The following is a 12,921-nucleotide window of genomic DNA, read 5'->3' on the forward strand; positions in this document are numbered from 1 at the left end:
TGCTCTCTGGGACACATGGAGAAGGGTCTGCATTTTCAAGAAAAATCCAGCCAGATTGTATTGCAACTGCTCTTCTAAACCCTCAATTCCACTGATTTCACTGGTGGATGCCACTTGATTGTCATCTGATGACTCTATTGAATCAAGCTGCATGTCATCTTTTTGTTCTACATTTATAACACTTTGCACAATGCCTTCATCATAACTTGTTGAATTTTGGTGGTCTCTGCATTTGTGGGCATTGAAGGTTGAGTAGACATTGGTTTTAAAATTGCAGTTCTTGAAAGGACATGGAACAGTTTCTTTTCGTTTTAAATGCCCCCTCCGATGGATAAACATTTGGCTTTCAATAAATGGCTGCTTAAAATTACACATAGAGCAACAAAATCCATAATTATTCAAATCTGGATAAGAACCGTCTTTTCTTTGCGTGGGAGTGTGCATTGTTGACATGTGTATCTTTAATGAATTAAATGTATTAAATGTACACATGCATGTGTTGTAGAGACAGGGTAAGGGTGAAATTGTGGAGTACTGACCATGGTTGAGCCGATAATGCTTCAACAACATGACTTTTATGGCAGTAGAAAAACTAGACAAACTACACAACTTGCAATTCCACATTTTGATACCAAATCGTTTTAAAATCACCTTTACTGGTTGTCTTTAGTGCAGTGCTGGATGATCTCTCGGCATGCTACTGCTCCTTCAATCGTCAGACTGTAATAACACAAAAGCCATGAGGACAGAAAGCTAGCAGAACAGTTTTTACTTTTACTTCACTTAAAAACAGTCAATCTGAATAACACAAGCTTGGAAAACAGTAAGATTTATTCTTGCACTACAGTTCATTTTCAATTCAGGTTGGTCAACTACTCTATACGTTATAAAATAATAAAGCAATTTTACACAAGTGAAGTACACAATAGGCTAACCCTTGGAAAGTACAGAGTCAGAAACGTTTAGGTTTGGTGCAGTGCAGCTTTGAAAAGGTAAATTATTTCGCGACTAAAATGCCACTAACCATCATATTCAAAATTTGTGAAGGCGAACTTGTCCGTTAAACTCTTAGAATGAACACTAAATAAATCTTCTACCATTTTCACTGTGTCAAAAGTAGGCTACATTTGAACTTGATAAAGGTCAGAGTCAGAAAAGCGTAAACACTGATTTTACCAAAGGTTTTGTGGCATGCAGTTTGCAAAAATCAGACTACTTACCAACTATTGATTGAAACAAGCAACCAACCGTTAATTTTTTAAATTGTGAAGGCAGACTCCATACAGCGCTAGGCGGGAATTGTGTGCTGGCAAGCTAAGTTACGAGCTATTACAACAAAGTAGTCTGATAAATTACAACGAAGTACAACTAAAACAAAGCAGTCTGATAAATGTACGTTTTGTATGCTAGAAGTAAGCATTAACAAAAAAACATAAAAATAACTTTATCTTGTACTTTCCACTCTCTTGACGAGGCTCCTGTCTCATGGCCGACAAGTCCAGGCAAAACACTGGGGGCGGGGCTGTGGATGATGACTAATACAAATGAATTAGCACAACTTAAACAGTTTAAAGCAACAGTACTTAAAACGTTACAAAAACATAATGTGTACTTATTACAATAAAGTTATTATATCATATGTATACTTTTGGGTCTACCTAACACACTTCATGAAAGTTATTTTAACTATTTTTCAGAACTGAGTAAGAACAACTTACTTCTTTTAGTAAGATGCACTGTTGGGTTTTACAGTGCATCGTAAAAAGTAAGGCGTCACATGGATCATTCACATCTTTCAATTTGTCAATAAAGTCATATGTATCTTTCACATAACTAGGGTGCATTAAACGGATGAGACAAGGAATTTAGAAAAGACTCTATATGCTGTAATCCTGAATGATTCAGAGTCACAATCACTAACAACAGGGATCTTAAATGGAACAGACAAGGTTTCTGGAGGTTTATGAATCTTAGGTGAAAGATAAAACCGGCGAGGATGAGGAAAAATCGGAGCAGACAGATATTTTTCCCGAGACTTGGAAATATAACCCTCTTCTTTCAACTCCCTCACAATACTTCTGACAAGACTCTGAGTCTCTTTCACCTTCTTTTCAACACAACAGGTGCAGTTTAGTGTATTACTGCCTCCTGCTGGAACACGTATGTCATTGTTAGTGAATCACTTGAACTATTGCCTACATCCCAGCTAAGTGGTCAAAGGTCTTAATATCTCGCCTCATGTGAGTAAAAACTATAAGAGTGGTAAAACAGAGCTTTTCTCTATTTCCTAAAAAATAATTTATTTGTAATCAAAAATAAACCCCAAAAGAAGTAGTGGTGTAGTCGGTTAATCACCGATCAAAACATAACCCAAGGTAAACATGAATATATACCAGTTAACATAACTATATGAGAGTTAGTTATGCTCAATACTGACATGTTGAATGTAAATAAAATAAAGTAAATATGTTCAAGTTAACCAGTATTGTAACTACAGGGTCCAACAAACAGTGGCCACACCTACTGATGTCTTCTGAAGTTTATTTCTCTCTCTTATTTTCTTCAGACACCGTGAAAACTAAAGAAAACACAAAGTTTACAACTTAAATATCTCTGACCTTATAAAAGTCTCACATGTTAGGGTCCATAAACAGTCTTGAGCTGCAGAACAGAAAAAAAAAAGATTGAGCTTTGCTGTGACGCCGAGACAAATCCCGCTAGTGGATCACAATCAAGTGTGTTTGTTTTTGGAACTGTGTCCACCTACTTCACATACAAGGGTCAGTTCTACAGGCAGAAACATGGGTGTGCAATGGGCTCCCCAGTTTCACCCATCATGGCCAATTTGTACAATGGCCAATTTTTTTTTCTGCTCTTGCTCTTGACAAAGGCGGTCACACTCCTCCTCCTCTCCCTTAGCTTCCCTGCTTAGCCTCTTATGTCCTTGTCTAGTCTCGTGTATTTTGTATTACTTTTCCCTGGAACAATCTCTCACAGTCTGTTCTCTAAAACCTAAAAGAGGAATTATGGATTGGATCAACTGGTCCCTAAATGCAATTGACACCCCTTTCTCAACGAGAAGTCTGGGCTTGGGTGAGCCTGAGTGCTGAAGATATCTACCTATTTGGAACCATGGTAACAGGGTTCTGGCTGATTGGAGCTGGCTTGGCCCTGGCTTATCGAAGACTTAAGGCTGCCTGCTGGGATTGAAACGATGGGAGAGGCGTGAGTTTCTCAAAATGGGCTCATTGAGTCGGCACGGATAAGATCTTGGAAAGGCTACGGCTGCTGTGAATACTCAGAATAACACCTCTGAGCGCAAATTGGATCACATCTTGGAGAAGCTCACTGTGGTCGTGAGTTCCCAGAATTGGCTCTTTGAGCACAAGAATGACAACATCACAGAACCCAAGTATGGCGAAGCTCGCGGCTCTCCAACGGGAGATTGAGAGACCAGTGTTAGAACTGCTTTGAAATTCATATGAGCTGTTGGCACTAAAGTAAAAAGTTAAAACCACCATCACTTCTTGTGGATACCCTTTCGGCGCCAGCTGCGGTTGCAAGACTGGAGCCGAACAACAACACCCTGATAACAACTGTGTTTAGTCTGTTCCTTCCCATTCCATGCAAGGCCACTTGGGTTGGCTGGAAGACTGTTTACTTAGCCTAGCAGGGCGAAGGACACTGTCTCAGCTGAACTATGGACACGCACACACACACATATACACTGATATGCACACACTCATCCCCCCTCCCTTTCCAAACGCCTTCGATGCTTGTTCCCTCCTGGGAACACGAGACGGGTCTGAGCCCGCGCTGGAATGGTAGCGCTGGACAGGATGGCTGCTGTGTTTGCTTCGGATTATTCCTCACCCCCCACCCGACCCTGTGGCTTGTCACGTGTTCCATAATGTTGTGCTGTGGACATTTATGTGCTTTTTGTGCAGAGGAGTTTTTTTGTTTCCTGTGCTCATGCTATCCTCCCAGGAGCCCAGCATGAGTAGAGGTCACTTTTTTTCCTCTTGTACTTTCCCATTGTAGTGTATATTTCAGTGTTTTTTTTCTGTAACGCTACCGATCTCCGACCTGTATCCCCATGTGATGTCTGTGTTGTGTGTGTAAGATCGGGGGAGGGGGGGGGGGGGGTGTCCTATTTCACTGCAGGGCAACTTGCACATAGCAAATGAAGCCTTGATTGATTGATTGATTGATTGATTGATTGATTGATTGATTGATTGATTGATTGAAGAAGTGGAAAAGAGGGCTTTGCTATCCTACCCTGGAACACCACAAAGCCATTGGTTCAGATATTTGGATGACACCTGGGTGAAAATCAAATCTCAGGACGTCCTACATTTCACAGATCACATTAACTCAGTGGACCAATACATCAAATTCACCAGGGAGGATATGGAGACTGCAGGTTAGCCTTCTTAGACTGTGAGATTACCAAATCCAAAGCATTAGCTAAAATGCCTTGAGATAACTTCTGTTATGAATTAGAGCTATATGACCCTATAGATGCATATAGGTCCTTTTGACTAAAACGGTGTGGAACAACTGATTCATGAGTTAAAAAAAGAAGTCAGTACAACAATGCTATTTATAATCAAGTATATTTGAATCATGATGTGACTGAATGTGCTCACGAATATAAATCATGATGATGTGCACATGCCAACCTCAAAACATTGTCGCTTTATTCAGTGTATTTCCTACAATACACATCAAAATGAAATGAAACATTTCTGGAAAACAGCCAAGTAGAAAAAAAACCTGAGATGTCTTTTTTTTTAAGCAACACCAATTATCTATGCTTTAATTTTTGTTATGAATAAAATAATAAAAAAAAACATATTGCAGAAAGGTAAAAAGTTCTTCTTGATATGTTTAAATAAGCTTAGCAGAAACTATATTTTTTGTAAAGATTTGGGGTGGATAAGCATGATTTCACAGAACTCACGTGACAAAAAAAGAGAAAGAAAAAAACACACACACACACAAAACAAGGCTGTACATAAAATATGGAAGTTTTCCTACAGTTCATTGGTTTGAGACGTTGCTGTTGATGTAACGATGCCAAACTGCTCCTTGCTGCTCTCACTCCCCTCACTCACTTGTTGAATGTTGGCTCTCCTGGACAACTTTCTCACCCTGGCCCGAAAAGCCTTACAGAGGTAAAAGTAAACAACTGGGTCCAGGCAGATGTTGAAAACTGAGACCATGGTGGACACCTCCTTCAGGTAGTACAACACTGGACCTACTGTGCAGTTTCCCGACAGAAAAGTAAAGGGAAGTCGAACCAGGTGATAGGGGACAAAGCAAACACAGAAGATGCTGACAAGCAGCAACATGTTCCTGCGAGACTTCAAGAGCTTCTCAGAGGAGGCCAGCTGCCTCTGCTGTGCCTGCAACACCCTGCGGGAGGTGCTGTAGTAGAAGAAGACCAGGGATATGAAGACTAAGAGGAAGATGATGGCAGACAGAACCTGGATGATTTTAAAGAACAACTTGACTGATTCACTAAAGAGGGGATCACAGCGGCTGGAGTTAGAGGTCAGAGATTCCTGAGTCATCAAATACAGATTGCTGTAAGAAATTGCTGTAGCCAGAAGAAAAACCCAGGTGACCGCAGAGATTATGTGGGCAGTTCGTACTGTCTGCAGGACGCGAGTTCCTGAAGGATTGACGATCTTCAGATACCTGAAGAGAGAAGCAAAAGCAGGCAATAGACAAATTCACTAATCAGCCACAGTACTGCCAAAATCATTAAGTTAAAAAATGCATTCATGCTTTAATTAGGACTGCAGGATTTAAATGGTAAATGGTAAATGGCCTGTATTTATATAGCGCTTTACTAGTCCCTAAGGACCCCAAAGCGCTTTACATATCCAGTCATCCACCCATTCACACACACATTCACACACTGGTGATGGCAAGCTACATTTACTGATGTAACACCCAGTGTTGTACTTAACAACACTGTAAAGGTTTTTTTTTTTACCTGTTGGCAGCAATGTACCCCATAAATATGATGCTGGCATACATGTTGAGGAAAAAGGCAGAAGCTCCAAAGCTGCAGTAGAGACTCGGGATTATTCCAGAGCTTCTGGCATAGTAAGTGATGCGCAGTGGCAGACAGAGGCAGAATAGGAAGTCAGCAGCTGTCAGGTTCTTCAGGAAGACTTTCAAGCTGCTGGACGCCTGCTTTCGACCTCGACAACAGTAGAACTTCATGATGAAGCCATTGAGAGGTAAACCTACCTAAAGAAACACAGAAAGGATGGAGAGAACAGACTTTGGTACATGCACTGGGAACCTCAAACCAATTTCTGACAGAGCACAATTTGATGATTTGAAACTTACCAGGAAGACCAAACTGTGGACCAGTATAAAGAAAGGTTTGGCTGAAATATCCTTAACCTCACAGGTCTCATTGGAAGGTGAAGTCATGGTATTTTGGTCAGTGATGTTTCTGGAGCGGAAACAAAAATCCACCTCACATATACATCATTTTGCAACAAATTATGTATAATTGCTATTTTAATCTTTGAAATTATCTTCATGGTGTCTTTGTTTGATGTAGTAACTCAAAGTGAAACCATCCATCCATTTGCTTATCCTTTTCAGGGTCGCGGGGGCGCTGGAGCCTATCCCAGCTGTCATAGGGCGAGAGGCAGGGTACACCCTGGACAGGTCACCAGTCTGTCACAGGGCCAACACACAGGGACAGACAACCATTCACACTCACATTCACTCCCACACCTATGGGCAACTTGGATTAATCAATTAACCTATCCCCACAAGCTGCATGTCTTTGGACAGTGGGAGGAAGCCAGAGTACCGGAGGGAACCCACGCGAACACGGGGAGAACATGCAAACTACACACAGAAAGACCCCGGCCTGATGGTAGAATTGAACTCAGGACCTTCGTGCTGTGCGGCAACAGTGCTAACCACCGTGCCACCATGTGATGATGGTCAAACTAAGTAAGTTCACCCTAAGGTCAGATGGTGCAATGTTCAGAAAAACTGTGAAAAAATCCCAAGAGATATATCTCAGACTCCACCGGCCACTGTGAACATGATAAATGTTAAAGTTCGTGACAAACAATCTAAAGAAGACCGAACAACTATGGTTTGTTTGAAAGTGCCCGCCAGGAGAACGCCTCTTCTCCTTATAAAGAATATGGCAACATGGCTTAGGCTTGGGAAGTTACTTCTAAACAAACCACAAGACTTCTGTACAGAGCAGCCAGAAGTGCAGATATTTGGCAGCACCATGTTTGGCATTCCCAGCATTTCAGCAAAAGGTATCATTAACTATTAGAACAGTGGTGGAGGAGTGATGATTAGGGTTTGATTTGCAGCCACGGGACCTGGGCACCTTAAAGTCACAGAGTCGACCATAAACTCCTCTGCATACCAAAGTATTATACAGTGGAGTCAAATGTGAGACCGTCAATAAGACAAAGATCCTAAGCACAGCAGCAAATCAACATCAGAATGATTGAGAGACGGCAAACCTCAAAGAAGCATGAAAAGAAAGCCAATAGAGCTCCACAACAATGTGAGAGTCTGACAAAGCCATGCAGAAACCCATTACTTCACATTACTGCTAAAAGTGATTCTAAAAGCTACTGAATCATACAGCCTGGTTCTGCTGAGTTAAAAGGAAGTCCTGTTAAAAGGGAGTTTTTCCTTCCAACTGTCGCCAAAGTGCTTACGCAAAGGGGGCACACGATTATTGGTGGTTTCTCTGTATAATTGTACCTGAAGATATAAAGCTAAGGAAACTGTTCTTGTGATTTGTTGCTTTAAATATGACTAAAATTGGATGAAACAACAGATGTGTGGTATATTAGGAAGATGGCCACTACTGACCATGTGCTCAGTGAATGTCAGGCAGCAGAAACTCAAGAAAGAAGAGGAGCAAGAAGAAAAATCGCCATGGAAAGACAGGTCTTTGCATGGCATGTACTGCCAGCAGACAAAAGACATGACTCACACTGAGAAATCTTACTAATGGCTGGAGAAAGCTGGGCTGAAAGAAAGCACGTGCCAGCTCAGGAATGAGCCTTAAGCACAAGATCAATAGAGACTGAGGTCTACTACAACAAGGAAGGCCAAGGTGGTGAACTCTCTCTACTCTCACGGTCAATGTAGAATCAGTGGTTAATCTAACCTCAGTCTTTAGACTGTGGTATGAAGCCAGAGTAACCAGAGAAACAAACACCAGGAAACTGGACAAAAAAAGGCCCCAGATTTGATTCAAACCCAGGACCATCTTGCAGCGAGATGACAGTGATAATTACTGCATGGCATCCTTCTTCCCTCTATTTAACATTGAAACAATCTCATCTTTAACCGTTATCTCTCATGATTTGCCAGACTTACTACTTGAACTTTGACCTGAATTTCTACATCTCATCTCCTTGCAGAGTTGTGTTTTCACCCATGCTCTGAATAGGTTATTTAATTGCTGAGTAACATCATGTGGTATCAGTTACAATGCACACGACTAATTTGTGAGTTTCCTGTGTACGTGCATTGACTTCCATAAAGACAAACAAATTAGGCTGCATAGATTAAAAACAATCCTACCGTAAATATGAGAAAAGCTGTGCAGAGTTAACTAGAAATGGCCTCAGACTTATTCTAAAGATAGGTCTGAGTCCAGATCTGGATCATGGTTAACTATTGGTAGTTTTGGCCCAGGCCTTAGTCAAATTTAGAATCATGAGATCAGATTGGTCTCTTGAACACGGATGTTAGTTGTGGGTGCTGATCATTGACTGTTTTTGCTCCACATGTTAAAGATAATCATTTTTCAGTTTTTTTGTTTTTTTAATCAGCAGAAGTACAAATAAATGTGAGTCTGAGAAACCAGCGGGACTCACCTGTATTTGATGTATCCCTCTGCAGTTTTCTGTCAGCACGAAACGCTACTTCAGTCAATATGTCTTCGTGGTTTAATGGTATCATTGTAAATCAGAAAACACACAGTAACTGCAGCTCTACCCTGATCTCTGACGTGTTTCCTGTTTGAAACCACTGAAATTGCTGCACAGAAAGCTGACACTTCATTTATGATTAGTTGTGATAAACAGGCCATATACAATGCTGGGAATCATTCTGTGCCTCCTTTGTAATGTCTTTTTAATTTTTTTAAATATATTTTCACGCTTAAGTGTTTCGCATCATCAACACAATTTTAATATTTGACACAGATAACTCGAATAGATATAAAACGCAGTTTTTAAATGATGATTTAAAACAAAGTACTGTTTATACACTTATCATCAGTATGTGTATCACAGTGCAACAAAAAGTCACATCAAGGGTATCAGTCTCTCCAAGTAAGTTGTGAATTCATTTCACCTGCTTTGGTGAAGATGAAAGTGACAACAACTACACTAGAGACGAAACAACAGGTCAATCTTCAAAATAAATAGTTTAGCAGGTGATAGTCAGAGACTATAACTACAGATTTTTCTCTAGTTAAGTTTTTTGCTGGTGGCCTTAACTGGTAGATTAGGACAGTACCTTTAGGCTATTGAGGTTTTGTGTTCTCGCCGCAGATGAATTCAGTGAAACCAGTGTCATAGATCCCACTTAAAAAAGTGTTTCCCCGCCCTGGTTCCCAAAGCCACACACCTAGTAGCCAATTCACAGATAAAGGTGAAGTGTATTGCTACTGCGAACGTACCAAAACTGAACCAAAACCCCAGGGTGAACCAAGTTCAAAATAACAAACAAAAAATCTATTCCAAAAAAGTGCTACCTGAACAATAAGCAGAGCTATTTTCCAATACTATATATAAACGTGTGTCAGAACACACGCACAAGAAAAAACACTATGAATTTGGCGGTGGAAGACGGGCCTGCTGCTGCTTGATGCTGCCAGAGTTTCTGAGGTGGCTAAGTTGGCAGTGGGGTCCAATCAGCAGATGCCATGTTCAAGCCAACCCCAAACAGCCCACTTAATCAGAAAAAGGACTCTTAAAGGTACAGAACACACATGTAAACTACAGTCCAGACATATGGATTTAGTGGTCATAATTCATATTTATAGGATTTATGACCGAAATACTGCCAGGGCCATTACACCAGGGCTTCTGCTGAGCTCAAAGGTCAATACGAGGCTGAACTCAATACAAACACACTGCCACACACACAGAGTGGCCACTTTGCAGATTTCTCAGGTTTGCCAAAATGTATTATTTTACTGACACCTATAATAACATTGCAGGCCTTCCTCATTCCCCTCATCAGTTGGAAAATTGAAAACCAAGTAATATTGGCTAGCTATCACACAGTTAAAATAAATACAACCTCCATCCCCACTGTCAGATAATGGTGATGGTGATGATAATGGCACTGAGCACTACAGAAGTAAGGTTTATATCTTTTGTTTCTGCGGAGTCTCGTGTCTCTCCACTTCACTCACTGGGTGCTGTAATGTATGCATTAAGGCGTGTTGTATCACTTCCTGTTGCTTTTCTGTTGCAACTCACAGTGCTGTCGTCTGCACTTCCACCATGTTCTGCCCAAACAGGGAACAGTTCAAAGGTCAAGCCCATAATATTCTAAGAATGTGACAACATCGCACACTCTGAATGTAAGGCGTGAACCAGCAGACAAATCAGCAAACCAACCCGGAAATACTGTTCACAAAAAAACAAAGATAAAATCAGTGAACACTACACATTTAAAGGCTAACTCCAAAAATTATCATCTGTTTAACTCTGTGTGTAAAGTTGGATTTTAAAAATACATGTTAAAACTTTAATTTTTTAAAACATGTTTAGTACCATCTAGTGCCAGTACAGAATGTGATGTCACCAGACTGGTTGGTTGTGGCTAACAGACTTACACTAGTTTATGTTAGGCAACTAATTATATCATGTGCAAAGGAAAGACTGATATGCAATAGACAAACAATAAGAACCACTGAAACAGACAGTTAAAGTAGACACCTTATTCTTGATTTCTTGATTAACATAAAGCTCATTGTTGCACTCAGGGACAGAACAAAAACCAACCTCTCAGACTCATTTTTAGTTTCAGCGTCCTTGTTTTCTAGTGAGTTATTGGTTCTGTCATTAGTTACATTACTTTATGTTAGCGAAGTCTATATGCCCCAACCAACCAACCTGGTGACGTCACACTATACTGGCTAAAGATGGTACTCTAAAATCTTATATTTCTGAAAACCAGCTTTACAGACAGAGTAAAACCTATGACACTTTATGAGAGCAGGCCTCAATGGTGGTAAATGGTGTAAATTAGCCTTGGGGTTTTTTCTCTATTTTTGTTGGGCCTTTGCCCTGGAATACAAAGCCCCTTCAAGCTTATGATTTGGCACTATAGAAATAATACTGAACTGAATTTAAAAAATAAATAAAAGTAATTTAAAACATCCATCCATCCATTCGCTTCTGCTTCTGCTTTTCAGGGTCGCGGGGGGCGCTGGAGCTTATCCCAGATGTCATAGGGCGAGAGGCGGGGTACACCCTGGACAGGTCGCCAGCCTGTCGAAGGGCTAACACATAGAGACATAGACAACCATTCGCGCTCACATTCACACACAGATTCACACCTATGGGCAATTTAGATTAATCAATTAACCTATCCCCACTAACTGCTAGTCAAAATTTACAACAGTGCATATTGGACTGTGCATACTGGACTTCCTGACCAACCGCCCCCAACATGTCCGGCTGGATAACCGCTGCTCATCTACCATCACAATGAACACCGGTGTACCACAAGGCTGTGTGATGAGCCCTTTCCTCTACTCCCTCTTCACCCACGACTGCAGACCTGCTGATGGTTCCAACACCATCATTAAGTTTGCAGATGACACCACGGTGATTGGCCTCATCAGTGACAACGATGAGGCCGCCTACAGGGAGGAGGTGGATCGTCTGGCTGAGTGGTGCGACAGAAACAACCTGCTGCTTAACACCGAGAAGACCAAGGAGCTCATCGTGGACTACAGGAGGAATGCTGACCCACATCCACTCATCCACATTAAGGGGACGGCTGTGGAGCGTGTGAGCAGCTTCAAGTTCCTGGGAGTCCACATCTCCTAGGATCTCATCTGGACGACCAACTGCTCCAAGCTGGTCAAGAAGGCTCACCAGCGCCTCTTCTTCTTGAGGACTCTGAGGAAGAACCACCTGTCCTCAGACATCCTGGTGAACTTCTATCGTTGCACCATCGAGAGCATCCTGACCAACTGTATAACAGTCTGGTACGGGAACTGCTCTGCCTCGGACCGGAAGGCGTTGCAGAGGGTCGTGAAAACTGCCCAGCGCATCGCCGGAGCACCACTTCCTGCCATAAAGGACATCTACAGGAAGCGGTGTCTGAAAAGGGCTGGGAAAATCATCAAAGACCCCAGTCACCCATCACATGGACTCTTCACCCTCCTGCCCTCTGGGAGGTGCTACAGGAGCCTCCGGACTAAGACCACCAGGTACCGGAACAGCTTCTTCCCCACAGCTGTCAGACTCCTGAACTCTGCCTCCTAACATCTGACCCACGTTAAACTCATGGACTGAACATACACACACCCACAATGGACAACTGTACCCTCAAACACACAATAATAACATGGACTGAACCACCACTCACAACCACTGGCACTTTATATAGCCTCTGTAGGAATTATCCACATATCTCACTTATCTTAACTGCACTACCGTATAGCTCTGTGTAAATAATCATTCTGTACATACGATAATTTTTAATCCTACAACTGTTTATAACTTGCATAGTTCACATTTCTGTATAACTGTACTTCATACAACTCGTATGTTAGACTCGTATATTTCTAAATTCCTTTGGAAAGATAAACCCCCACATATCAGCTTAAAAACATGACAAAAGACCAAGGATATAGGACGATTAGAT

The 12,921-nt window shown here is 41.5% G+C and overlaps 1 protein-coding gene across 1 annotated transcript; it reads right to left on the reverse strand.

The window, feature by feature from the left end:
* Nucleotides 1-4,602: 4,602 nt before the first annotated feature.
* Nucleotides 4,603-8,964, reverse strand: LOC146712848 (P2Y purinoceptor 14-like). The gene is made up of 4 exons (XM_085452651.1): nucleotides 8,901-8,964; nucleotides 6,367-6,475; nucleotides 6,005-6,264; nucleotides 4,603-5,703 (listed from the first exon to the last, which is right to left on the reverse strand). Exons 2-4 carry the CDS (start codon nucleotides 6,451-6,453, stop codon nucleotides 5,037-5,039), a joined length of 1,014 nt encoding a protein of 337 aa, XP_085308777.1. The 5' UTR covers nucleotides 6,454-6,475; nucleotides 8,901-8,964; the 3' UTR covers nucleotides 4,603-5,036.
* Nucleotides 8,965-12,921: the final 3,957 nt, after the last annotated feature.

The sequence above is a fragment of the Copadichromis virginalis genome, linkage group LG3 (assembly GCF_057382275.1).
Source record: "Copadichromis virginalis isolate Kocher_CV1m ecotype Utaka linkage group LG3, C_Virginalis_male_GT1.1, whole genome shotgun sequence".
Classification (NCBI taxonomy): Eukaryota; Metazoa; Chordata; class Actinopteri; order Cichliformes; family Cichlidae; genus Copadichromis; species Copadichromis virginalis.

Coding starts and splice junctions, on each gene's coding strand:
- LOC146712848 (XM_085452651.1), bottom strand. CDS start 6,453: ATGACTTCACCTTCCAATGAGACCTGTGAGGTTAAGGATATTTCAGCC. Junction 6,265..6,366: donor TCCACAGTTTGGTCTTCCTG/GTAAGTTTCAAA, acceptor GTGTTTCTTTAG/GTAGGTTTACCTCTCAATGG. Junction 5,704..6,004: donor GGGTACATTGCTGCCAACAG/GTAAAAAAAAAA, acceptor TTCTCTCTTCAG/GTATCTGAAGATCGTCAATC.